The sequence below is a fragment of the Clytia hemisphaerica genome, unplaced genomic scaffold, assembly GCF_902728285.1.
Source record: "Clytia hemisphaerica strain Z4C2 unplaced genomic scaffold, Clytia hemisphaerica genome assembly, whole genome shotgun sequence".
NCBI classification, from domain to species: Eukaryota; Metazoa; Cnidaria; class Hydrozoa; order Leptothecata; family Clytiidae; genus Clytia; species Clytia hemisphaerica.
In genome coordinates, this window is record NW_027104338.1 from 2,788,055 (window position 1) to 2,815,980 (window position 27,926).

General features: G+C 35.6%; 1 protein-coding gene across 1 annotated transcript; it reads right to left on the minus strand.

Annotated features, from left to right (window-relative positions):
- Positions 1-3,034: 3,034 nt before the first annotated feature.
- LOC136817888 (putative leucine-rich repeat-containing protein DDB_G0290503) lies at positions 3,035-27,910 on the minus strand. Its single transcript, XM_067074220.1, has 7 exons — positions 27,716-27,910; positions 27,076-27,156; positions 26,414-26,442; positions 17,312-18,064; positions 13,706-14,458; positions 8,368-9,120; positions 3,035-3,791 (listed from the first exon to the last, which is right to left on the minus strand). The coding sequence occupies exons 1-7, from the start codon at positions 27,908-27,910 to the stop codon at positions 3,035-3,037; spliced, it is 3,321 nt and encodes a 1,106-aa protein (XP_066930321.1).
- Positions 27,911-27,926: the final 16 nt, after the last annotated feature.

Below are 27,926 nucleotides of genomic sequence, written 5' to 3' on the forward strand. Positions count from 1 at the left end.
TGTATTGAATGTGTTGGTGTTGAAGAAAATATGCGTAGGAATATATTGACAGATGTTAAGAAGTTCAATTTGTTGTGATTTATCAGATATTGGTAGATATAAAGATAAATAGTTATAAAGATTTTTTAGGCCAGCTAAATTCACGTCCTCGCAGCTCGGCTACCATTTTGCGAAAAAAATAACAGATAAAAAATACTCATTCCACTGAGTATAAGATCAAATTAAATAAAACATTATGATGAGCCAGTGCCTGGACGAAATGAAATTTCTGCAGCAGCAAGCCGATCATCGTGCCAAGAATGGCATTTTGTGTCGTAAAAGAAAATCAAGCAACACACAAACACATAAAGCAACACACAAACCTCTTAAAAAAAAAAAGGAAAATCAAGCAACACACAAACACATAAAGCAACACACAAACCTCTTGCAAAAAAAAAAAGCCAAAAAAACATTTTACGTATCCAGTCCTGGAGCTAACGCCAATTGCCCTGGACAGGATGGAGGGACGGAGGCATGGAGATGGACAAAACATGATGGAGATAGAAAGGACAAAAGCTTCAGATAGCACCTCTCTCACATCAACTCAATCTGCTCCTTCATCTGTGGTAGATGGAAACGGCTACGTCGCCTTTAGTTATAAAATCAAATAAGGCTGAAAAAAAGTATTAATGGAGACATCAGAAGAGCTCCAGGAACACCTAATCGGCTGTCATGCGAAGCCGATTTTTGTGTGTTCCTGGAGCGAGTGTAAAAGTACTTTCGAAACGAAAGCTAAGTTTCTGGTGCACCTGAAACGCCACTCTGGTGTTGAAAAAGGAAAATGGAGAAATTTGCTGGGTGCGGGAAAGAATATGCGAATTCAAGCAATCGGTCGAAACATCATCGAGTGCACAATAAAAGAAAATCATATAAGTGCGATGTCTGTGATCTATCGTACGATTACGCAAATTCGTTAAATAAACACAAGAAGCGCGCCCATTAAATATTTAAAAAAATCACAAGAAAAATCAGAAAAATCAGAAAAAGTGTGTAAAATAACAATGAGAAAAGAAGTATACTTTCTACTAAACAAAGTTGCCACACCTTTGACACGTTTCTGCCACAACGTTGTAGAAAGCATACTAGAAGGGAAGGAAATGGGATTGGATCACAACTATCCAACCCTGTGGCTCTCACACACATTTTACAGTTCAAAGAAGAAGATGGAAAGAGTGGGAAAAGAATGAGAATTTAAAAAAGTCGGACTAGAACCCGGTTCGAAGCCCCGTACACCCGTGACCGCTCACCGCAAAAGCTGGAGAACGACTGAATCTTGAGAAAGTTGAAATCTTGCAAATTCTGAAATATGACGGACAATCACCCTACGAAGACTGCAATCTAGCTTTGCGTTATCAGCACCCTGACGGCGCATTCTTTCAATGAAAACTTTAGCTTTAACTTTCAGGTCCTCGAAAAGTAACGTTGATCGAGCAATCCTGAGAAGTTCACCAAAAAACGAAGAATAAAAAATGGATTCAGGCATGTTGCTATCTTTATGTGGCATTCGAACTATAGAATCAACATAAAAGGGCTTGCGGAACGAGCGTTCTGTTTTCGCAAAGCGAAGAAATCTCAAAATCATAGTTTTTATAATCTTTGAAAGTGGTTTTTCTTGGTGGTTTGATTTTTTTGTGTGTCTTTATTTCATTTGTTAGTAAGATTTGAGGTAAATGGTCTGAGATAGCGCTGACAATATTCCCTGAAATAAAATCATCCCCCATATAATTTGAAAATATATTATCAATGAGGGTCTTGCTGTGGGGTGTTATTCTGGTAGGCCTGATGATAAAAGGTTTGAGGCAAGCCGATAAATTTTGTTCGAGAAAGTCATGAGTCTCCTGATGTGAGTCAGATTTTAACAAGTCAATATTAAAGTCACCCATTAAGTAGGTTTTTTTATTTTCATTAGAAATTTTTTCAAGTGTTTTAGTATAGAAAGTTTTAAAATCTGACATAGTCATGTTTGGGTGTTTGTAGATGCAGCCTACAATTGTGTTGGATTCCGCATTGTCAATTACTTCAACAAATTTTGATTCTGTTTTTCCACTAATTTTTATGTCAAGATCCGGGCGAGGTTGAAAACTTATGCCCTTTTTAACGTAGATTCTAACACCTCCCTTGGAGGCTTCAGTGAAACAGTCTGCAGGTTTATAGCCGTCCAGGCTAAGTGGATTGTCTCCATTTTTTAGTCCAGTTTCAGTAATTCCAATAAAATGAAAATCTATATCACATTATAGAAGTAATAGTTTTAGTTCTGTGAAATGTAGGTTCAATGATGCAATATTTAAATGCAGAAAAGAATTTTTGAAATTTTTATTTTTTAAGGTAGTTTTGAGATCTGGAGTTGTATAATATTTACAAGTGTGTAATAGTGGATTTTCATTTTCCTCGGAGGTATTTGCATAGAGAGACTCCATTGTTTCTAAGAATTTTCTACGTTCCTCATCAAGATCCTTATCAAAATTAAGAGAAGTAGCAGCCTTACCTTTGTTTAGATGGGATATAGAATCAGAAGAAATTGAATTGTAAGGGACATTGGATTGTATACACTTACGACAGCTCCAGTTGTAGTCATTGTCATTGATATGGTTGTACTCATCGTCAGTCGTGTTGTTGCATCGTGTATGTACCCAGGTGTTGCACATATCACACAAAATTGCTCTGTGATTCTTTGCGACTGGATTTTGACATTGGTTGCAAGGATATTTTATATTTCTAGCTGGCATGGAGAAAGAGAGGGAGAGAGAGAGAGAGAAAAAAAAAGATAAAGAGAGAGAGAGTGAATTAGGTTTTGGTTAGTTGTCTACAAAAAAAGACTTTGACTCAGTGGGCATTGGAGTGAGGTTGGTGGTATAACGGACCTATAACTAGTATGTATAAATATCTAATGGATAAATAAAGTAAATATCTCTGTCTAATATATACACTGAAAAAAGGCAAAAAGAAAAAAAAAAGGGCTAGGATCATACAAATTTATGTATGACTGAACTAGGTTTTACTGTCTCTTATTTTGGAGCTTGATAGAATCAATAACTTTTTTTCCAAAGTGTGATTCTAGATCATGGATGTGCCCAATCACAAGCTTGTTATCATTACTGTCTATGATCCTAATAGTGCCGTTGATGGTGTAAAAACTTTTCACAAGTTTCTTTTTGAACAGTGCATTACACTTTCCGAAGAGACCCCTGTAGTAGGGGCAAAGGGATTCGTTGATATAAATTTTATGGCCAACCTTCTTCTCACGGAGAGAGTTCTTTTGACCATCAGTTAAGTCTTTGAGTTTTTTCCTGCTTCTCAAAGCGTTCAAGACGGTTCTGCGGTTTACAGATTTCATAATTACAACGTTATTGTCTTTTAGTTTGTGTATAGCATGGAAGTCAGACTTCTTGTATACTTTACCACCATCAGCGGTGGCATTCAGGACAGCAATAGCAGCATCTTCTACATTTTCATTTTCGACTGCTTCAAACCCATGTAACTCGATACACTCTCTGCGACTGTATTGTTCCTGTGAATACAATCTCCTTTCAACTTCCACAAGTCTGGCATCAAAATCTTGCTTCTTTTGTGTTTGAATCATGTTTTTAATTTCATTAAGTTGTCCACGAATGTCGTTTAGCTCTTCTCTCAATCCTTGGTTTTCGTTCTTTTGGAGCTCTAACTCTATGTGGAGTGAAGCAATTTCTTTGTTTTTGTCGTTGTTTTCCTTATCCAGTTCATTCGCCAGTTTGATGAGATCGTCTTTGTTCAAACTTTTGTTTATTGGTTTTATTCCATTTAGTCACTGAGTATAAGATCAAATTAAATAAAACATTATGATGAGCCAGTGCCTGGACGAAATGAAATTTCTGCAGCAGCAAGCCGATCATCGTGCCAAGAATGGCATTTTGTGTCGTAAAAGAAAATCAAGCAACACACAAACACATAAAGCAACACACAAACCTCTTAAAAAAAAAAAGGAAAATCAAGCAACACACAATCACATAAAGCAACACACAAACCTCTTGCAAAAAAAAAAAGCCAAAAACAAACATTTTACGTATCCAGTCCTGGAGCTAACGCCAATTGCCCTGGACAGGATGGAGGGACGGAGGCATGGAGATGGACAAAACATGATGGAGATAGAAAGGACAAAAGCTTCAGATAGCACCTCTCTCACATCAACTCAATCTGCTCCTTCATCTGTGGTAGATGGAAACGGCTACGTCGCCTTTAGTTATAAAATCAAATAAGGCTGAAAAAAAATGCCATTGGAAAAATTGCAAAGTATTGATGGAGACATCAGAAGAGGTGTAGATTGCTATGGCGCGCCAAAGCGGAAATAAATACTATCTTTTTGAAACAATACTATCTTCGTTTAAAACATATTATCTTTTTTTAAAAACATACTATCTTCGTTTAAAACATACTATCTTTTTTAAAACATACTATTTTTTGCTTAAAAAATACTATTTTCGTTTAAAACATAGTATCTTTAAAAAATAATACTATTTTTACTATCTTTCATACTATCTTTTTAAAACAATACTATCTTTGTTGTAAACATACTATCTTTTAAAAAAATACTATCTTTTTTCGAATATAGGTTGCCTCGATTATTCAAATTTGTGTAATTTTCATTTTGAGGGGCGTGTAATGGGCGTTGGTTTTATCGTGTTTATTTTATATGGCCTCATCCGCCCACATGCAGGACCAACATAACAAGATGGCTTCCGGCTCCCTACAAGATCTGACCTGACTGACAGTAAAATGGCCCAAAATGGCTACTCGTGGCAGACCATTGAAAGATATCAACGAAGACCAAGTCCTTGCACTAAAAACAATAGGGTTCAAATGGAAGGAAATTGCTGATCTTATTGGACCATCCAGCAAGCATGGTTCCGCCGTCCCACCATGCGCGGGTCATGCATGTAAACTTTAAAATGAGCGAGGCAAGACGTGCCAACCTCGTTTCCAGACTGTTTTCGAAAAGATAGTATGTTTTAAAAAAGATAGTATCGTTTTAAAATAGATAGTATCATTACAAAAGATAGTATATTTTTAAACGAAGATAGTATGTTTTAAACGAGAATAGTATTTTTTCAAACGGAAATAGTATTTTTTCAACGAAAATAGTATTTTTTGAACGAAAATAGTATGTTTTAATCGAAAATAGTATTTTTTTAAAAAGATAGTATGTTTTAAACCAAGATAGTATTGTTTTAATGGTTGGATGCTACACCTGGAGACATTTGTGATGAGTCTGTTTCTTGAGAATTGGAGAGTTGTGACATGTTGAAAGTGTATTGAATGTGTTGGTGTTGAAGAAAATATGCGTAGGAATATATTGACAGATGTTAAGAAGTTCAATTTGTTGTGATTTATCAGATATTGGTAGATATAAAGATAAATAGTTATAAAGATTTTTTAGGCCAGCTAAATTCACGTCCTCACAGCTCGGCTACCATTTTGCGAAAAAAATAACAGATAAAAAATACTCATTCCACTGAGTATAAGATCAAATTAAATAAAACATTATGATGAGCCAGTGCCTGGACGAAATGAAATTTCTGCAGCAGCAAGCCGATCATCGTGCCAAGAATGGCATTTTGTGTCGTAAAAGAAAATCAAGCAACACACAAACACATAAAGCAACACACAAACCTCTTAAAAAAAAAAAGGAAAATCAAGCAACACACAAACACATAAAGCAACACACAAACCTCTTGCAAAAAAAAAAAGCCAAAAACAAACATTTTACGTATCCAGTCCTGGAGCTAACGCCAATTGCCCTGGACAGGACGGAGGCATGGAGATGGACAAAACATGATGGAGATAGAAAGGACAAAAGCTTCAGATAGCACCTCTCTCACATCAACTCAATCTGCTCCTTCATCTGTGGTAGATGGAAACGGCTACGTCGCCTTTAGTTATAAAATCAAATAAGGCTGAAAAAAAATGCCATTGGAAAAATTGCAAAGTATTGATGGAGACATCAGAAGAGCTCCAGGAACACCTAATCGGCTGTCATGCGAAGCCGATTTTTGTGTGTTCCTGGAGCGAGTGTAAAAGTACTTTCGAAACGAAAGCTAAGTTTCTGGTGCACCTGAAACGCCACTCTGGTGTTGAAAAAGGAAAATGGAGATGCAAATTTGCTGGGTGCGGGAAAGAATATGCGAATTCAAGCAATCGGTCGAAACATCATCGAGTGCACAATAAAAGAAAATCATATAAGTGCGATGTCTGTGATCTATCGTACGATTACGCAAATTCGTTAAATAAACACAAGAAGCGCGCCCATTAAATATTTAAAAAAATCACAAGAAAAATCAGAAAAATCAGAAAAAGTGTGTAAAATAACAATGAGAAAAGAAGTATACTTTCTACTAAACAAAGTTGCCACACCTTTGACACGTTTCTGCCACAACGTTGTAGAAAGCATACTAGAAGGGAAGGAAATGGGATTGGATCACAAACTATCCAACCCTGTGGCTCTCACACACATTTTACAGTTCAAAGAAGAAGATGGAAAGAGTGGGAAAAGAATGAGAATTTAAAAAAGTCGGACTAGAACCCGGTTCGAAGCCCCGTACACCCGTGACCGCTCACCGCAAAAGCTGGAGAACGACTGAATCTTGAGAAAGTTGAAATCTTGCAAATTCTGAAATATGACGGACAATCACCCTACGAAGACTGCAATCTAGCTTTGCGTTATCAGCACCCTGACGGCGCATTCTTTCAATGAAAACTTTAGCTTTAACTTTCAGGTCCTCGAAAAGTAACGTTGATCGAGCAATCCTGAGAAGTTCACCAAAAAACGAAGAATAAAAAATGGATTCAGGCATGTTGCTATCTTTATGTGGCATTCGAACTATAGAATCAACATAAAAGGGCTTGCGGAACGAGCGTTCTGTTTTCGCAAAGCGAAGAAATCTCAAAATCATAGTTTTTATAATCTTTGAAAGTGGTTTTTCTTGGTGGTTTGATTTTTTTGTGTGTCTTTATTTCATTTGTTAGTAAGATTTGAGGTAAATGGTCTGAGATAGCGCTGACAATATTCCCTGAAATAAAATCATCCCCCATATAATTTGAAAATATATTATCAATGAGCGTCTTGCTGTGGGGTGTTATTCTGGTAGGCCTGATGATAAAAGGTTTGAGGCAAGCCGATAAATTTTGTTCGAGAAAGTCATGAGTCTCCTGATGTGAGTCAGATTTTAACAAGTCAATATTAAAGTCACCCATTAAGTAGGTTTTTTTATTTTCATTAGAAATTTTTTCAAGTGTTTTAGTATAGAAAGTTTTAAAATCTGACATAGTCATGTTTGGGTGTTTGTAGATGCAGCCTACAATTGTGTTGGATTCCGCATTGTCAATTACTTCAACAAATTTTGATTCTGTTTTTCCACTAATTTTTATGTCAAGATCCGGGCGAGGTTGAAAACTTATGCCCTTTTTAACGTAGATTCTAACACCTCCCTTGGAGGCTTCAGTGAAACAGTCTGCAGGTTTATAGCCGTCCAGGCTAAGTGGATTGTCTCCATTTTTTAGTCCAGTTTCAGTAATTCCAATAAAATGAAAATCTATATCACATTGTAGAAGTAATTGTTTTAGTTCTGTGAAATGTAGGTTCAATGATGCAATATTTAAATGCAGAAAAGAATTTTTGAAATTTTTATTTTTTAAGGTAGTTTTGAGATCTGGAGTTGTATAATATTTACAAGTGTGTAATAGTGGATTTTCATTTTCCTCGGAGGTATTTGCATAGAGAGACTCCATTGTTTCTAAGAATTTTCTACGTTCCTCATCAAGATCCTTATCAAAATTAAGAGAAGTAGCAGCCTTACCTTTGTTTAGATGGGATATAGAATCAGAAGAAATTGAATTGTAAGGGACATTGGATTGTATACACTTACGACAGCTCCAGTTGTAGTCATTGTCATTGATATGGTTGTACTCATCGTCAGTCGTGTTGTTGCATCGTGTATGTACCCAGGTGTTGCACATATCACACAAAATTGCTCTGTGATTCTTTGCGACTGGATTTTGACATTGGTTGCAAGGATATTTTATATTTCTAGCTGGCATGGAGAAAGAGAGAGAGAGAGAAAATAAAAGATAAAGAGAGAGAGAGTGAATTAGGTTTTGGTTAGTTGTCTACAAAAAAAGACTTTGACTCAGTGGGCATTGGAGTGAGGTTGGTGGTATAATTGACCTATAACTAGTATGTATAAATATCTAATGGATAAAGTAAATATCTCTCTCTAATATATACACTGAAAAAAGGCAAAAAGAAAAAAAAAAGGGCTAGGATCATACAAATTTATGTATGACTGAACTAGGTTTTACTGTCTCTTATTTTGGAGCTTGATAGAATCAATAACTTTTTTTCCAAAGTGTGATTCTAGATCATGGATGTGCCCAATCACAAGCTTGTTATCATTACTGTCTATGATCCTAATAGTGCCGTTGATGGTGTAAAAACTTTTCACAAGTTTCTTTTTGAACAGTGCATTACACTTTCCGAAGAGACCCCTGTAGTAGGGGCAAAGGGATTCGTTGATATAAATTTTATGGCCAACCTTCTTCTCACGGAGAGAGTTCTTTTGACCATCAGTTAAGTCTTTGAGTTTTTTCCTGCTTCTCAAAGCGTTCAAGACGGTTCTGCGGTTTACAGATTTCATAATTACAACGTTATTGTCTTTTAGTTTGTGTATAGCATGGAAGTCAGACTTCTTGTATACTTTACCACCATCAGCGGTGGCATTCAGGACAGCAATAGCAGCATCTTCTACATTTTCATTTTCGACTGCTTCAAACCCATGTAACTCGATACACTCTCTGCGACTGTATTGTTCCTGTGAATACAATCTCCTTTCAACTTCCACAAGTCTGGCATCAAAATCTTGCTTCTTTTGTGTTTGAATCATGTTTTTAATTTCATTAAGTTGTCCACGAATGTCGTTTAGCTCTTCTCTCAATCCTTGGTTTTCGTTCTTTTGGAGCTCTAACTCTATGTGGAGTGAAGCAATTTCTTTGTTTTTGTCGTTGTTTTCCTTATCCAGTTCATTCGCCAGTTTGATGAGATCGTCTTTGTTCAAACTTTTGTTTATTGGTTTTATTCCATTTAGTCACTGAGTATAAGATCAAATTAAATAAAACATTATGATGAGCCAGTGCCTGGACGAAATGAAATTTCTGCAGCAGCAAGCCGATCATCGTGCCAAGAATGGCATTTTGTGTCGTAAAAGAAAATCAAGCAACACACAAACACATAAAGCAACACACAAACCTCTTAAAAAAAAAAGGAAAATCAAGCAACACACAAACACATAAAGCAACACACAAACCTCTTGCAAAAAAAAAAAGCCAAAAACAAACATTTTACGTATCCAGTCCTGGAGCTAACGCCAATTGCCCTGGACAGGATGGAGGGACGGAGGCATGGAGATGGACAAAACATGATGGAGATAGAAAGGACAAAAGCTTCAGATAGCACCTCTCTCACATCAACTCAATCTGCTCCTTCATCTGTGGTAGATGGAAACGGCTACGTCGCCTTTAGTTATAAAATCAAATAAGGCTGAAAAAAAATGCCATTGGAAAAATTGCAAAGAATTGATGGAGACATCAGAAGAGGTGTAGATTGCTATGGCGCGCCAAAGCGGAAATAAATACTATCTTTTTGAAACAATACTATCTTCGTTTAAAACATATTATCTTTTTTTAAAAACATACTATCTTTTTTAAAACATACTATTTTTTGCTTAAAAAATACTATTTTCGTTTAAAACATAGTATCTTTAAAAAATAATACTATTTTTTAAAACAATACTATCTTTGTTGTAAACATACTATCTTCGTTTAAAAAATACTATCTTTTAAAAAAATACTATCTTTTTTCGAATATAGGTTGCCTCGATTATTCAAATTTGTGTAATTTTCATTTTGAGGGGCGTGTAATGGGCGTTGGTTTTATCGTGTTTATTTTACATGGCCTCATCCGCCCACATGCAAGACCAACATAACAAGATGGCTTCCGGCTCCCTACAAGATCTGACCTGACTGACAGTAAAATGGCCCAAAATGGCTACTCGTGGCAGACCATTGAAAGATATCAACGAAGACCAAGTCCTTGCACTAAAAACAATAGGGTTCAAATGGAAGGAAATTGCTGATCTTATTGGACCATCCAGCAAGCATGGTTCCGCCGTCCCACCATGCGCGGGTCATGCATGTAAACTTTAAAATGAGCGAGGCAAGACGTGCCAACCTCGTTTCCAGACTGTTTTCGAAAAGATAGTATGTTTTAAAAAAGATAGTATCGTTTTAAAATAGATAGTATTGTTTAAAAAAAGATAGTATCATTACAAAAGATAGTATATTTTTAAACGAAGATAGTATGTTTTAAACGAGAATAGTATTTTTTCAAACGGAAATAGTATTTTTTCAACGAAAATAGTATTTTTTGAACGAAAATAGTATGTTTTAATCGAAAATAGTATTTTTTTAAAAAGATAGTATGTTTTAAACCAAGATAGTATTGTTTTAATGGTTGGATGCTACACCTGGAGACATTTGTGATGAGTCTGTTTCTTGAGAATTGGAGAGTTGTGACATGTTGAAAGTGTATTGAATGTGTTGGTGTTGAAGAAAATATGCGTAGGAATATATTGACAGATGTTAAGAAGTTCAATTTGTTGTGATTTATCAGATATTGGTAGATATAAAGATAAATAGTTATAAAGATTTTTTAGGCCAGCTAAATTCACGTCCTCACAGCTCGGCTACCATTTTGCGAAAAAATAACAGATAAAAAATACTCATTCCACTGAGTATAAGATCAAATTAAATAAAACATTATGATGAGCCAGTGCCTGGACGAAATGAAATTTCTGCAGCAGCAAGCCGATCATCGTGCCAAGAATGGCATTTTGTGTCGTAAAAGAAAATCAAGCAACACACAAACACATAAAGCAACACACAAACCTCTTAAAAAAAAAAAGGAAAATCAAGCAACACACAAACACATAAAGCAACACACAAACCTCTTGCAAAAAAAAAAAGCCAAAAACAAACATTTTACGTATCCAGTCCTGGAGCTAACGCCAATTGCCCTGGACAGGATGGAGGGACGGAGGCATGGAGATGGACAAAACATGATGGAGATAGAAAGGACAAAAGCTTCAGATAGCACCTCTCTCACATCAACTCAATCTGCTCCTTCATCTGTGGTAGATGGAAACGGCTACGTCGCCTTTAGTTATAAAATCAAATAAGGCTGAAAAAAAATGCCATTGGAAAAATTGCAAAGTATTGATGGAGACATCAGAAGAGCTCCAGGAACACCTAATCGGCTGTCATGCGAAGCCGATTTTTGTGTGTTCCTGGAGCGAGTGTAAAAGTACTTTCGAAACGAAAGCTAAGTTTCTGGTGCACCTGAAACGCCACTCTGGTGTTGAAAAAGGAAAATGGAGATGCAAATTTGCTGGGTGCGGGAAAGAATATGCGAATTCAAGCAATCGGTCGAAACATCATCGAGTGCACAATAAAAGAAAATCATATAAGTGCGATGTCTGTGATCTATCGTACGATTACGCAAATTCGTTAAATAAACACAAGAAGCGCGCCCATTAAATATTTAAAAAAATCACAAGAAAAATCAGAAAAATCAGAAAAAGTGTGTAAAATAACAATGAGAAAAGAAGTATACTTTCTACTAAACAAAGTTGCCACACCTTTGACACGTTTCTGCCACAACGTTGTAGAAAGCATACTAGAAGGGAAGGAAATGGGATTGGATCACAACTATCCAACCCTGTGGCTCTCACACACATTTTACAGTTCAAAGAAGAAGATGGAAAGAGTGGGAAAAGAATGAGAATTTAAAAAAAGTCGGACTAGAACCCGGTTCGAAGCCCCGTACACCCGTGACCGCTCACCGCAAAAGCTGGAGAACGACTGAATCTTGAGAAAGTTGAAATCTTGCAAATTCTGAAATATGACGGACAATCACCCTACGAAGACTGCAATCTAGCTTTGCGTTATCAGCACCCTGACGGCGCATTCTTTCAATGAAAACTTTAGCTTTAACTTTCAGGTCCTCGAAAAGTAACGTTGATCGAGCAATCCTGAGAAGTTCACCAAAAAACGAAGAATAAAAAATGGATTCAGGCATGTTGCTATCTTTATGTGGCATTCGAACTATAGAATCAACATAAAAGGGCTTGCGGAACGAGCGTTCTGTTTTCGCAAAGCGAAGAAATCTCAAAATCATAGTTTTTATAATCTTTGAAAGTGGTTTTTCTTGGTGGTTTGATTTTTTTGTGTGTCTTTATTTCATTTGTTAGTAAGATTTGAGGTAAATGGTCTGAGATAGCGCTGACAATATTCCCTGAAATAAAATCATCCCCCATATAATTTGAAAATATATTATCAATGAGCGTCTTGCTGTGGGGTGTTATTCTGGTAGGCCTGATGATAAAAGGTTTGAGGCAAGCCGATAAATTTTGTTCGAGAAAGTCATGAGTCTCCTGATGTGAGTCAGATTTTAACAAGTCAATATTAAAGTCACCCATTAAGTAGGTTTTTTTATTTTCATTAGAAATTTTTTCAAGTGTTTTAGTATAGAAAGTTTTAAAATCTGACATAGTCATGTTTGGGTGTTTGTAGATGCAGCCTACAATTGTGTTGGATTCCGCATTGTCAATTACTTCAACAAATTTTGATTCTGTTTTTCCACTAATTTTTATGTCAAGATCCGGGCGAGGTTGAAAACTTATGCCCTTTTTAACGTAGATTCTAACACCTCCCTTGGAGGCTTCAGTGAAACAGTCTGCAGGTTTATAGCCGTCCAGGCTAAGTGGATTGTCTCCATTTTTTAGTCCAGTTTCAGTAATTCCAATAAAATGAAAATCTATATCACATTGTAGAAGTAATTGTTTTAGTTCTGTGAAATGTAGGTTCAATGATGCAATATTTAAATGCAGAAAAGAATTTTTGAAATTTTTATTTGTTAAGGTAGTTTTGAGATCTGGAGTTGTATAATATTTACAAGTGTGTAATAGTGGATTTTCATTTTCCTCGGAGGTATTTGCATAGAGAGACTCCATTGTTTCTAAGAATTTTCTACGTTCCTCATCAAGATCCTTATCAAAATTAAGAGAAGTAGCAGCCTTACCTTTGTTTAGATGGGATATAGAATCAGAAGAAATTGAATTGTAAGGGACATTGGATTGTATACACTTACGACAGCTCCAGTTGTAGTCATTGTCATTGATATGGTTGTACTCATCGTCAGTCGTGTTGTTGCATCGTGTATGTACCCAGGTGTTGCACATATCACACAAAATTGCTCTGTGATTCTATGCGACTGGATTTTGACATTGGTTGCAAGGATATTTTATATTTCTAGCTGGCATGGAGAAAGAGAGAGAGAGAGAGAGAAAAAAAAATAAAGAGAGAGAGAGTGAATTAGGTTTTGGTTAGTTGTCTACAAAAAAGACTTTGACTCAGTGGGCATTGGAGTGAGGTTGGTGGTATAATTGACCTATAACTAGTATGTATAAATATCTAATGGATAAATAAAGTAAATATCTCTCTCTAATATATACACTGAAAAAAGGCAAAAAGAAAAAAAAAAGGGCTAGGATCATACAAATATATGTATGACTGAACTAGGTTTTACTGTCTCTTATTTTGGAGCTTGATAGAATCAATAACTTTTTTTCCAAAGTGTGATTCTAGATCATGGATGTGCCCAATCACAAGCTTGTTATCATTACTGTCTATGATCCTAATAGTGCCGTTGATGGTGTAAAAACTTTTCACAAGTTTCTTTTTGAACAGTGCATTACACTTTCCGAAGAGACCCCTGTAGTAGGGGCAAAGGGATTCGTTGATATAAATTTTATGGCCAACCTTCTTCTCACGGAGAGAGTTCTTTTGACCATCAGTTAAGTCTTTGAGTTTTTTCCTGCTTCTCAAAGCGTTCAAGACGGTTCTGCGGTTTACAGATTTCATAATTACAACGTTATTGTCTTTTAGTTTGCGTATAGCATGGAAGTCAGACTTCTTGTATACTTTACCACCATCAGCGGTGGCATTCAGGACAGCAATAGCAGCATCTTCTACATTTTCATTTTCGACTGCTTCAAACCCATGTAACTCGATACACTCTCTGCGACTGTATTGTTCCTGTGAATACAATCTCCTTTCAACTTCCACAAGTCTGGCATCAAAATCTTGCTTCTTTTGTGTTTGAATCATGTTTTTAATTTCATTAAGTTGTCCACGAATGTCGTTTAGCTCTTCTCTCAATCCTTGGTTTTCGTTCTTTTGGAGCTCTAACTCTATGTGGAGTGAAGCAATTTCTTTGTTTTTGTCGTTGTTTTCCTTATCCAGTTCATTCGCCAGTTTGATGAGATCGTCTTTGTTCAAACTTTTGTTTATTGGTTTTATTCCATTTAGTCACTGAGTATAAGATCAAATTAAATAAAACATTATGATGAGCCAGTGCCTGGACGAAATGAAATTTCTGCAGCAGCAAGCCGATCATCGTGCCAAGAATGGCATTTTGTGTCGTAAAAGAAAATCAAGCAACACACAAACACATAAAGCAACACACAAACCTCTTAAAAAAAAAAGGAAAATCAAGCAACACACAAACACATAAAGCAACACACAAACCTCTTGCAAAAAAAAAAAGCCAAAAACAAACATTTTACGTATCCAGTCCTGGAGCTAGCGCCAATTGCCCTGGACAGGATGGAGGGACGGAGGCATGGAGATGGACAAAACATGATGGAGATAGAAAGGACAAAAGCTTCAGATAGCACCTCTCTCACATCAACTCAATCTGCTCCTTCATCTGTGGTAGATGGAAACGGCTACGTCGCCTTTAGTTATAAAATCAAATAAGGCTGAAAAAAAATGCCATTGGAAAAATTGCAAAGTATTGATGGAGACATCAGAAGAGCTCCAGGAACACCTAATCGGCTGTCATGCGAAGCCGATTTTTGTGTGTTCCTGGAGCGAGTGTAAAAGTACTTTCGAAACGAAAGCTAAGTTTCTGGTGCACCTGAAACGCCACTCTGGTGTTGAAAAAGGAAAATGGAGATGCAAATTTGCTGGGTGCGGGAAAGAATATGCGAATTCAAGCAATCGGTCGAAACATCATCGAGTGCACAATAAAAGAAAATCATATAAGTGCGATGTCTGTGATCTATCGTACGATTACGCAAATTCGTTAAATAAACACAAGAAGCGCGCCCATTAAATATTTAAAAAAATCACAAAAATCAGAAAAAGTGTGTAAAATAACAATGAGAAAAGAAGTATACTTTCTACTAAACAAAGTTGCCACACCTTTGACACGTTTCTGCCACAACGTTGTAGAAAGCATACTAGAAGGGAAGGAAATGGGATTGGATCACAACTATCCAACCCTGTGGCTCTCACACACATTTTACAGTTCAAAGAAGAAGATGGAAAGAGTGGGAAAAGAATGAGAATTTAAAAAAAGTCGGACTAGAACCCGGTTCGAAGCCCCGTACACCCGTGACCGCTCACCGCAAAAGCTGGAGAACGACTGAATCTTGAGAAAGTTGAAATCTTGCAAATTCTGAAATATGACGGACAATCACCCTACGAAGACTGCAATCTAGCTTTGCGTTATCAGCACCCTGACGGCGCATTCTTTCAATGAAAACTTTAGCTTTAACTTTCAGGTCATCGAAAAGTAACGTTGATCGAGCAATCCTGAGAAGTTCACCAAAAAACGAAGAATAAAAAATGGATTCAGGCATGTTGCTATCTTTATGTGGCATTCGAACTATAGAATCAACATAAAAGGGCTTGCGGAACGAGCGTTCTGTTTTCGCAAAGCGAAGAAATCTCAAAATCATAGTTTTTATAATCTTTGAAAGTGGTTTTTCTTGGTGGTTTGATTTTTTTTGTGTGTCTTTATTTCATTTGTTAGTAAGATTTGAGGTAAATGGTCTGAGATAGCGCTGACAATATTCCCTGAAATAAAATCATCCCCCATATAATTTGAAATATATTATCAATGAGGGTCTTGCTGTGGGGTGTTATTCTGGTAGGCCTGATGATAAAAGGTTTGAGGCAAGCCGATAAATTTTGTTCGAGAAAGTCATGAGTCTCCTGATGTGAGTCAGATTTTAACAAGTCAATATTAAAGTCACCCATTAAGTAGGTTTTTTTATTTTCATTAGAAATTTTTTCAAGTGTTTTAGTATAGAAAGTTTTAAAATCTGACATAGTCATGTTTGGGTGTTTTGTAGATGCAGCCTACAATTGTGTTGGATTCCGCATTGTCAATTACTTCAACAAATTTTGATTCTGTTTTTCCACTAATTTTATGTCAAGATCCGGGCGAGGTTGAAAACTTATGCCCTTTTTAACGTAGATTCTAACACCTCCCTTGGAGGCTTCAGTGAAACAGTCTGCAGGTTTATAGCCGTCCAGGCTAAGTGGATTGTCTCCATTTTTTAGTCCAGTTTCAGTAATTCCAATAAAATGAAAATCTATATCACATTATAGAAGTAATAGTTTTAGTTCTGTGAAATGTAGGTTCAATGATGCAATATTTAAATGCAGAAAAGAATTTTTGAAATTTTTATTTTTTAAGGTAGTTTTGAGATCTGGAGTTGTATAATATTTACAAGTGTGTAATAGTGGATTTTCATTTTCCTCGGAGGTATTTGCATAGAGAGACTCCATTGTTTCTAAGAATTTTCTACGTTCCTCATCAAGATCCTTATCAAAATTAAGAGAAGTAGCAGCCTTACCTTTGTTTAGATGGGATATAGAATCAGAAGAAATTGAATTGTAAGGGACATTGGATTGTATACACTTACGACAGCTCCAGTTGTAGTCATTGTCATTGATATGGTTGTACTCATCGTCAGTCGTGTTGTTGCATCGTGTATGTACCCAGGTGTTGCACATATCACACAAAATTGCTCTGTGATTCTTTGCGACTGGATTTTGACATTGGTTGCAAGGATATTTTATATTTCTAGCTGGCATGGAGAAAGAGAGGGAGAGAGAGAGAGAGAATTAGGTTTTGGTTAGTTGTCTACAAAAAAAGACTTTGACTCAGTGGGCATTGGAGTGAGGTTGGTGGTATAACGGACCTATAACTAGTATGTATAAATATCTAATGGATAAATAAAGTAAATATCTCTGTCTAATATATACACTGAAAAAAGGCAAAAAGAAAAAAAAAGGGCTAGGATCATACAAATTTATGTATGACTGAACTAGGTTTTACTGTCTCTTATTTTGGAGCTTGATAGAATCAATAACTTTTTTTCCAAAGTGTGATTCTAGATCATGGATGTGCCCAATCACAAGCTTGTTATCATTACTGTCTATGATCCTAATAGTGCCGTTGATGGTGTAAAAACTTTTCACAAGTTTCTTTTTGAACAGTGCATTACACTTTCCGAAGAGACCCCTGTAGTAGGGGCAAAGGGATTCGTTGATATAAATTTTATGGCCAACCTTCTTCTCACGGAGAGAGTTCTTTTGACCATCAGTTAAGTCTTTGAGTTTTTTCCTGCTTCTCAAAGCGTTCAAGACGGTTCTGCGGTTTACAGATTTCATAATTACAACGTTATTGTCTTTTAGTTTGTGTATAGCATGGAAGTCAGACTTCTTGTATACTTTACCACCATCAGCGGTGGCATTCAGGACAGCAATAGCAGCATCTTCTACATTTTCATTTTCGACTGCTTCAAACCCATGTAACTCGATACACTCTCTGCGACTGTATTGTTCCTGTGAATACAATCTCCTTTCAACTTCCACAAGTCTGGCATCAAAATCTTGCTTCTTTTGTGTTTGAATCATGTTTTTAATTTCATTAAGTTGTCCACGAATGTCGTTTAGCTCTTCTCTCAATCCTTGGTTTTCGTTCTTTTGGAGCTCTAACTCTATGTGGAGTGAAGCAATTTCTTTGTTTTTGTCGTTGTTTTCCTTATCCAGTTCATTCGCTAGTTTGATGAGATCGTCTTTGTTCAAACTTTTGTTTATTGGTTTTATTCCATTTAGTCACTGAGTATAAGATCAAATTAAATAAAACATTATGATGAGCCAGTGCCTGGACGAAATGAAATTTCTGCAGCAGCAAGCCGATCATCGTGCCAAGAATGGCATTTTGTGTCGTAAAAGAAAATCAAGCAACACACAAACACATAAAGCAACACACAAACCTCTTAAAAAAAAAAAAGGAAAATCAAGCAACACACAAACACATAAAGCAACACACAAACCTCTTGCAAAAAAAAAAAGCCAAAAACAAACATTTTACGTATCCAGTCCTGGAGCTAACGCCAATTGCCCTGGACAGGATGGAGGGACGGAGGCATGGAGATGGACAAAACATGATGGAGATAGAAAGGACAAAAGCTTCAGATAGCACCTCTCTCACATCAACTCAATCTGCTCCTTCATCTGTGGTAGATGGAAACGGCTACGTCGCCTTTAGTTATAAAATCAAATAAGGCTGAAAAAAAATGCCATTGGAAAAATTGCAAAGTATTGATGGAGACATCAGAAGAGGTGTAGATTGCTATGGCGCGCCAAAGCGGAAATAAATACTATCTTTTTGAAACAATACTATCTTCGTTTAAAACATATTATCTTTTTTTAAAAACATACTATCTTCGTTTAAAACATACTATCTTTTTTAAAACATACTATTTTTTGCTTAAAAAATACTATTTTCGTTTAAAACATAGTATCTTTAAAAATAATACTATTTTTACTATCTTTCATACTATCTTTTAAAACAATACTATCTTTGTTGTAAACATACTATCTTCGTTTAAAAAATACTATCTTTTAAAAAATACTATCTTTTTTCGAATATAGGTTGCCTCGATTATTCAAATTTGTGTAATTTCATTTTGAGGGGCGTGTAATGGGCGTTGGTTTTATCGTGTTTATTTTATATGGCCTCATCCGCCCACATGCAGGACCAACATAACAAGATGGCTTCCGGCTCCCTACAAGATCTGACCTGACTGACAGTAAAATGGCCCAAATGGCTACTCGTGGCAGACCATTGAAAGATATCAACGAAGACCAAGTCCTTGCACTAAAAACAATAGGGTTCAAATGGAAGGAAATTGCTGATCTTATTGGACCATCCAGCAAGCATGGTTCCGCCGTCCCACCATGCGCGGGTCATGCATGTAAACTTTAAAATGAGCGAGGCAAGACGTGCCAACCTCGTTTCCAGACTGTTTTCGAAAAGATAGTATGTTTTAAAAAAGATAGTATCGTTTTAAATAGATAGTATCATTACAAAAGATAGTATATTTTTAAACGAAGATAGTATGTTTTAAACGAGAATAGTATTTTTTCAAACGGAAATAGTATTTTTTCAACGAAATAGTATTTTTGAACGAAAATAGTATGTTTTAATCGAAAATAGTATTTTTTTAAAAGATAGTATGTTTTTAAACCAAGATAGTATTGTTTTAATGGTTGGATGCTACACCTGGAGACATTTGTGATGAGTCTGTTTCTTGAGAATTGGAGAGTTGTGACATGTTGAAAGTGTATTGAATGTGTTGGTGTTGAAGAAAATATGCGTAGGAATATATTGACAGATGTTAAGAAGTTCAATTTGTTGTGATTTATCAGATATTGGTAGATATAAAGATAAATAGTTATAAAGATTTTTTAGGCCAGCTAAATTCACGTCCTCACAGCTCGGCTACCATTTTGCGAAAAAAATAACAGATAAAAAATACTCATTCCACTGAGTATAAGATCAAATTAAATAAAACATTATGATGAGCCAGTGCCTGGACGAAATGAAATTTCTGCAGCAGCAAGCCGATCATCGTGCCAAGAATGGCATTTTGTGTCGTAAAAGAAAATCAAGCAACACACAAACACATAAAGCAACACACAAACCTCTTAAAAAAAAAAAGGAAAATCAAGCAACACACAAACACATAAAGCAACACACAAACCTCTTGCAAAAAAAAAAAGCCAAAAACAACATTTTACGTATCCAGTCCTGGAGCTAACGCCAATTGCCCTGGACAGGATGGAGGGACGGAGGCATGGAGATGGACAAAACATGATGGAGATAGAAAGGACAAAAGCTTCAGATAGCACCTCTCTCACATCAACTCAATCTGCTCCTTCATCTGTGGTAGATGGAAACGGCTACGTCGCCTTTAGTTATAAAATCAAATAAGGCTGAAAAAAAATGCCATTGGAAAAATTGCAAAGTATTGATGGAGACATCAGAAGAGGTGTAGATTGCTATGGCGCGCCAAAGCGGAAATAAATACTATCTTTTTGAAACAATATTATCTTTTTTTAAAAACATACTATCTTCGTTTAAAACATACTATCTTTTTTAAAACATACTATTTTTTGCTTAAAAAATACTATTTTCGTTTAAAACATAGTATCTTTAAAAAATAATACTATTTTTACTATCTTTCATACTATCTTTTTAAAACAATACTATCTTTGTTGTAAACATACTATCTTCGTTTAAAAAATACTATCTTTTAAAAAAATACTATCTTTTTTCGAATATAGGTTGCCTCGATTATTCAAATTTGTGTAATTTCATTTTGAGGGGCGTGTAATGGGCGTTGGTTTTATCGTGTTTATTTTATATGGCCTCATCCGCCCACATGCAGGACCAACATAACAAGATGGCTTCCGGCTCCCTACAAGATCTGACCTGACTGACAGTAAAATGGCCCAAAATGGCTACTCGTGGCAGACCATTGAAAGATATCAACGAAGACCAAGTCCTTGCACTAAAAACAATAGGGTTCAAATGGAAGGAAATTGCTGATCTTATTGGACCATCCAGCAAGCATGGTTCCGCCGTCCCACCATGCGCGGGTCATGCATGTAAACTTTAAAATGAGCGAGGCAAGACGTGCCAACCTCGTTTCCAGACTGTTTTCGAAAAGATAGTATGTTTTAAAAAAGATAGTATCGTTTTAAAATAGATAGTATTGTTTAAAAAAAGATAGTATCATTACAAAAGATAGTATGTTTTAAACGAGAATAGTATTTTTTCAAACGGAAATAGTATTTTTTCAACGAAAATAGTATTTTTTGAACGAAAATAGTATGTTTTAATCGAAAATAGTATTTTTTTAAAAAGATAGTATGTTTTAAACCAAGATAGTATTGTTTTAATGGTGGATGCTACACCTGGAGACATTTGTGATGAGTCTGTTTCTTGAGAATTGGAGAGTTGTGACATGTTGAAAGTGTATTGAATGTGTTGGTGTTGAAGAAAATATGCGTAGGAATATATTGACAGATGTTAAGAAGTTCAATTTGTTGTGATTTATCAGATATTGGTAGATATAAAGATAAATAGTTATAAAGATTTTTTAGGCCAGCTAAATTCACGTCCTCACAGCTCGGCTACCATTTTGCGAAAAAAATAACAGATAAAAAATACTCATTCCACTGAGTATAAGATCAAATTAAATAAAACATTATGATGAGCCAGTGCCTGGACGAAATGAAATTTCTGCAGCAGCAAGCCGATCATCGTGCCAAGAATGGCATTTTGTGTCGTAAAAGAAAATCAAGCAACACACAAACACATAAAGCAACACACAAACCTCTTAAAAAAAAAAAGGAAAATCAAGCAACACACAAACACATAAAGCAACACACAAACCTCTTGCAAAAAAAAAAAGCCAAAAACAAACATTTTACGTATCCAGTCCTGGAGCTAACGCCAATTGCCCTGGACAGGATGGAGGGACGGAGGCATGGAGATGGACAAAACATGATGGAGATAGAAAGGACAAAAGCTTCAGATAGCACCTCTCTCACATCAACTCAATCTGCTCCTTCATCTGTGGTAGATGGAAACGGCTACGTCGCCTTTAGTTATAAAATCAAATAAGGCTGAAAAAAAATGCCATTGGAAAAATTGCAAAGTATTGATGGAGACATCAGAAGAGCTCCAGGAACACCTAATCGGCTGTCATGCGAAGCCGATTTTTGTGTGTTCCTGGAGCGAGTGTAAAAGTACTTTCGAAACGAAAGCTAAGTTTCTGGTGCACCTGGTGCGTTCTGGTGTTGAAAAAGGAAAATGGAGATGCAAATTTGCTGGGTGCGGGAAAGAATATGCGAATTCAAGCAATCGGTCGAAACATCATCGAGTGCACAATAAAAGAAAATCATATAAGTGCGATGTCTGTGATCTATCGTACGATTACGCAAATTCGTTAAATAAACACAAGAAGCGCGCCCATTAAATATTTAAAAAAATCACAAGAAAAATTAGAAAAATCAGAAAAAGTGTGTAAAATAACAATGAGAAAAGAAGTATACTTTCTACTAAACAAAGTTGCCACACCTTTGACACGTTTCTGCCACAACGTTGTAGAAAGCATACTAGAAGGGAAGGAAATGGGATTGGATCACAACTATCCAACCCTGTGGCTCTCACACACATTTTACAGTTCAAAGAAGAAGATGGAAAGAGTGGGAAAAGAATGAGAATTTAAAAAAGTCGGACTAGAACCCGGTTCGAAGCCCCGTACACCCGTGACCGCTCACCGCAAAAGCTGGAGAACGACTGAATCTTGAGAAAGTTGAAATCTTGCAAATTCTGAAATATGACGGACAATCACCCTACGAAGACTGCAATCTAGCTTTGCGTTATCAGCACCCTGACGGCGCATTCTTTCAATGAAAACTTTAGCTTTAACTTTCAGGTCCTCGAAAAGTAACGTTGATCGAGCAATCCTGAGAAGTTCACCAAAAAACGAAGAATAAAAAATGGATTCAGGCATGTTGCTATCTTTATGTGGCATTCGAACTATAGAATCAACATAAAAGGGCTTGCGGAACGAGCGTTCTGTTTTCGCAAAGCGAAGAAATCTCAAAATGTACAACTCCATTATTAATGGTGAATTACAAAAAAAGAAAAACTAATAGGACCTTACAATTCACGTTGAATTTATTGCCAGTGAGAATGTTTGAAAAATTAGAAATGTATGAAGACAGAGGTGTTCCAAAAGCACCTGGCCTGGGGGTATTTGAAAAGTCATTTGTACTCGATTTTGTGATAGTTTTATAACAGCTTTAAAAAATCTTCCTGATCAAAATTACAAAAATATCTGCTCAATACAACTTTCCACAGGGTAAAATAACAAAAAATAATATCAAAAATAAAAAATAAAACTCTAAAAACTAGCATCATAGCTCATATTGGACTTAGGGGTGTTACAGAGAGTATTCTATACAAGGCTTTTGAACTAAAAATAATTTGATGTGTCTTAAAAAAAGCATCTTCAATAAGATTCTCAACATACGTATCGTGTGAAAAAAGACCCTTTCTTAATCATGAGGTCATGTTGAATTATTAATGAAAAACTGCAGCATAAAAACAATAATACACTGATGTGTTATTGAAAGTGTAGTTTTTCTTTTCATTGTTTTGCTGTTGTAGTTTTTGAATATTCAAGGTGAGATAGTGATCAAGAAAGTAGAGCTTTTGATAAAAATAAGTTCCCTTAAGGTAACAGTAAAAAGTGGATTCCATTTTCACAAAAATATCAATAGTTTATAATTTTCTAGTTTTCATACATTCATCCGATTCATGCAATCGAAAAAACAAATCTTGCAATGACTTTTACCCATCTCTTGCATATAAACCTCTTGAAACATTATTAGATTGTAGTAAGGCAGCAATCATTGCATTCAAACATTCACAATTTACCCCTTTCTTGTGTTGCATAAATACGTACATTGTTGTAATATATCGAAATTGTATATATTGGATGGGAATCGTGTAATGTTTACTTGATCTCAAACCATAACAAAGTCCTTCTAATTTCATGTAGAATGATTAAAAACTCCTGAAAATATTGTCTCTGTTCTTCACATCGTATCTCCGCGCCTCAACGAAAATATTACTGACCACAAATGCACAATCACCCAATATTCGATGTTCTTTGTAAAAGCGTTTACTCAAATTGTTAAACAACGACAACGTGACAACAAAATCATTGTTTGGCAACAATGCCCGCTGAATGTAAAATTTAACGATGACATTCAGTCAGTACCTTTAGCCAAATTAGGAACATTTTTCTTACTTTTACTAGTATTCCTAATTAGGAATCTTATTCCTAATTAGGAAGAAAAAAATTCCTAATTAGGAATATAAAGCAAATACCTAGATTTTCTCCAAAAATAGAAAAAATCGCACGTTAAAAAGTACTTCATAAGATTCTAACCATTCCATTTAGGTGGGAAAGAAAGATTGAGCTCTTGACTTTCTCGGGGGACCGAGCTATAATTCCTAGAAAAAACTTCACTTCTCCAGGCCTCTCCTCCCAGTAAATTTACATCTTATTTATAAAACGCGGGAAACTCACTTTCTTCGTGATAATAAAAACGGCAGTTCGTTTAATTCCTAATTTGGAATTATTTTTTTGGGGGGTTAATAATTCCACCATCCGCGAATGAAATTTTTCAATTTTTTGAATAGTTATCATATTTGGTATACCGAATCTATTGGTCATACTTGGAATTTGCGAATGTAGCTCGTTTCAGAGATATTAAACTTTCAAATATTTCTTCCTAATTAGGCATTTTTTTCATCCTAATTAGGAATAGGATTCCTAATTAGGAATATTGGTAGAAGTAAGAAAAATGTTCCTAATTTGGCTAAAGGTACTGACTGACATTTCCAATAAAATTATAAAGTCTAAACGTTAAAATATTTTGAAATCCAAATGTTGTTTTAAATCTGACTTGACTGCTATTTGGGTTGGTTTGATCAAGCCTTAAAAATAGTTTTCGTTGAAATCAATTGATGTAATAGGAACGGTTACTCCAATCAAATTATCACAAGAATGTACCATGAAGTTTGAATGCCAAAAGGTAAACAACCATCAGACCATTCTGACCATTTATCGAAAATTTCATTCAGCGGTTGACAGCCATAACACATCAGCAACAAGTGGAGGATAGGATAGATCTCACCTCTCCCAGACGAAGTGGTAAAAAAACCTCGAATGATACTCTGAGTAAAATTTCCATTAAGTATGAACAGCAGCAACGTCATTTTACAAGCAAAGGATGCCTCCAGTAGCTTAAAAAATCAGCAGGATCCTGCCTTGACAAAAATCGCCATCTTTGTTTATGTTTCGCAAGTGTGCAAAAGTGAAAAACAGACATCTCGCACTTGATTGGATATTCAAACTCGATATAATTTTAGATACACTTTTACTTTTTTTTAAAATATGTATGATTTTTGAAAAAAATGACAAAAACAGAACCAAAGTTTTACTAAAATTAATTTTCAATAAAATTTACGAGGTAAATGCTTCTTTTCGGTGGCTAAACAGGTGCCATTCTTCAATACAGAGCAAAGTCGACATTTATCGTCGGAGGTAGCAGTTTTGGAAACACTTTTTCGAACATATACAAATTTACGCCCCGCGTACGCAGATCTTGCCAAAGGATGCTACACTCCCTATTCGGGCGCTTCGCGCCCTCAAAACGGTCGTTCCGCAAAAATCTATTTTATTTCTATAAAATTTTACTTCTATATGATTTTTTCGATTCTTAGCGGGACTTACAAATTCAAACATAAAAGGGGTTGCGGAACGAGCGTTCTGTTTTCGCAAAGCGAAGATAACTTAACATGAGCAAAAAAATTGACTTTGATAAGGATCCCCATAAAACTTTTACGAACATAGTTTGGATAAAAATTTTGGCATTAAAAATCGGACCCTACACAGTGGAGGCAATATTTGGCAAAAATAAGCTTAAATGGATCCTATACCTTTATTAAGTTGATTTTGATATAATAAAAGAAATCAGAAGGATGCGTGCAGCCTCATACGCTTATTATGACATTATACAGAACCCGAAAAATAAACTTTTTAGAGGTGGTAGTTAATTTACATGAAAAGTCATTGTATTTATATTTAACTAAATTTAAAAAAAAATAAAAATATGTTAAAAAGGTTATAAAATTAGGACGGATTGGTGTAACGTTATCCCATGGCTGTGTCGTAAACCTGAAAGTTGGAATTTGATTTAGTTCTTTTACAGGCCCGGCCGGCCTTGCCAACTCTATTTTTGTTATCTTTTTCATTCTGTTACTAAAACTACCACTCTAAAAATACATGATAATTGCCAAATATCGGTTACATTTATTGTTAAAATGAACTCTAAAATACATGATAAATTGCCAAATATCGGTTACAGGATTCTGAGAGGTGATTCGCTTATTTACTAAAGTCCATCTTTGTCATGAGCTTCCATAAAAAACCATTAATGCGAGAGAATCGGCCAACAGTCTTTAGGGTCGATCGACATGCAGACAATCTTTAGGATTCACCGTTCGCAATCACCAGACGTTGTTACAATCTATGGAAAATAAATACCGACAATGAACAATTCGTAACATGTCTATTTAAAAGGCAATAGAGACAATAGGCAGCTACTAAGTAGATCTTTTAGAAAGAAGTGTTGATATGATTACATAAAGCCATGCGTTTAACTTGCATTTTCTCGATTAACTTGCTTTTAGATTGATAAATATCTCCAAATGTCAGGTTTAGTTGGTTCACTTTCGTCCCCCATGAGATGCATAATTCTTTTATATACTCACTGAGTAGACCAGATACGTTAAATGAGTATACATTGAAATCTATTCATCATCGACGATTTGATCATATTCAATGTCTCTTGAACTATCTGTTGAAACGATCGGGCAATATCAATATAAGCTCGACATCTAAATATTGAATTATCTTCTGCCATCGTAACTTTAACATGGACCAACGTCTTCAAAGGTTAACAAACCTAAAGAGGATATTAAGAAAGTGAAGGTTGATAGACCATGTGAGAACCTGGTCTCTGTAACAGTTTTTTTTATAAAGTCGGTTCTAGTCTCTTCCTTTTGAAATAGTGAAAGTTCCTCTAGGAAACAAATGACTGATTTTTGTCATTTGATATGTTTTCAAAAATTGGGCAAATAAAGGTCGTACACATACATACCTGTGCTGTGAAGCAATATAATTTGTAATAGATGGATTTCTTATTAATTTTCATTACTAATGTGCATTTTGTATAATCTAGCTGTAAAATAAGAAAAAGAAAGACAATATTTGTAAATAAACGGTTATCAGAATGATTATGAACAATAACAGCTGCATTTGAATTCGAAATTTGAATGAATGTAGAAGTCCAGAGTACGAAAAATGTGAAACCGAATATATCGACAAAATGATAATTTCTTTCTTTAAATAAATAGAAGGCTGACCGCCGATATTATTGTCAATTATAACGCACAATAACCCAATTAAATATATATTAACATATTTTATCATTTTATTAACAAATTTTATCCATGCAAATATATTAATAATACAAATTCATCCCTATATTTAACATTAAAATATATCATAACAGCAACAAATAGATTTTAGAACCAAACAATCAAATGAGGTTCAAGTATCTTAGATATCTACTATAGACTGAGAAAACACTTTATATTTATATGACGAGCAGAAATCCCACCTTAGAATACAAGAAAAATTAAGCTTTTGTATGAGTGTGATCATGCACTTAAAAGATTTATTCTAGATGACTAATAGATTTTTCAAAGACGAACACCGGTGGAACCCTCCCCATTTACATTCACATTAATCAGGTTTTTGAACGTCACTTGGGCACATGGTCTATCTGACCTATAATTTCTCAATTCCAATGGTCTCCTGTCGTAAGGCTTTGGTCTCCAAGAGTCGAGAAACCCATCCCTGTCCACACCACCGTTTTTCAACCACCACTTGTATGAGGCGTAAGTCTTTGGACCCCCTTCTTGATCCCTCATGATCTTATACTTTTTG

Coding starts and splice junctions, on each gene's coding strand:
- LOC136817888 (XM_067074220.1), bottom strand. CDS start 27,910: ATGAGGGATCAAGAAGGGGGTCCAAAGACTTACGCCTCATACAAGTGG. Junction 27,157..27,715: donor AAAACCTGATTAATGTGAAT/GTAAATGGGGAG, acceptor CTTATTTTACAG/CTAGATTATACAAAATGCAC. Junction 9,121..13,705: donor AAGCTCCAAAATAAGAGACA/GTAAAACCTAGT, acceptor AATAAACAAAAG/TTTGAACAAAGACGATCTCA.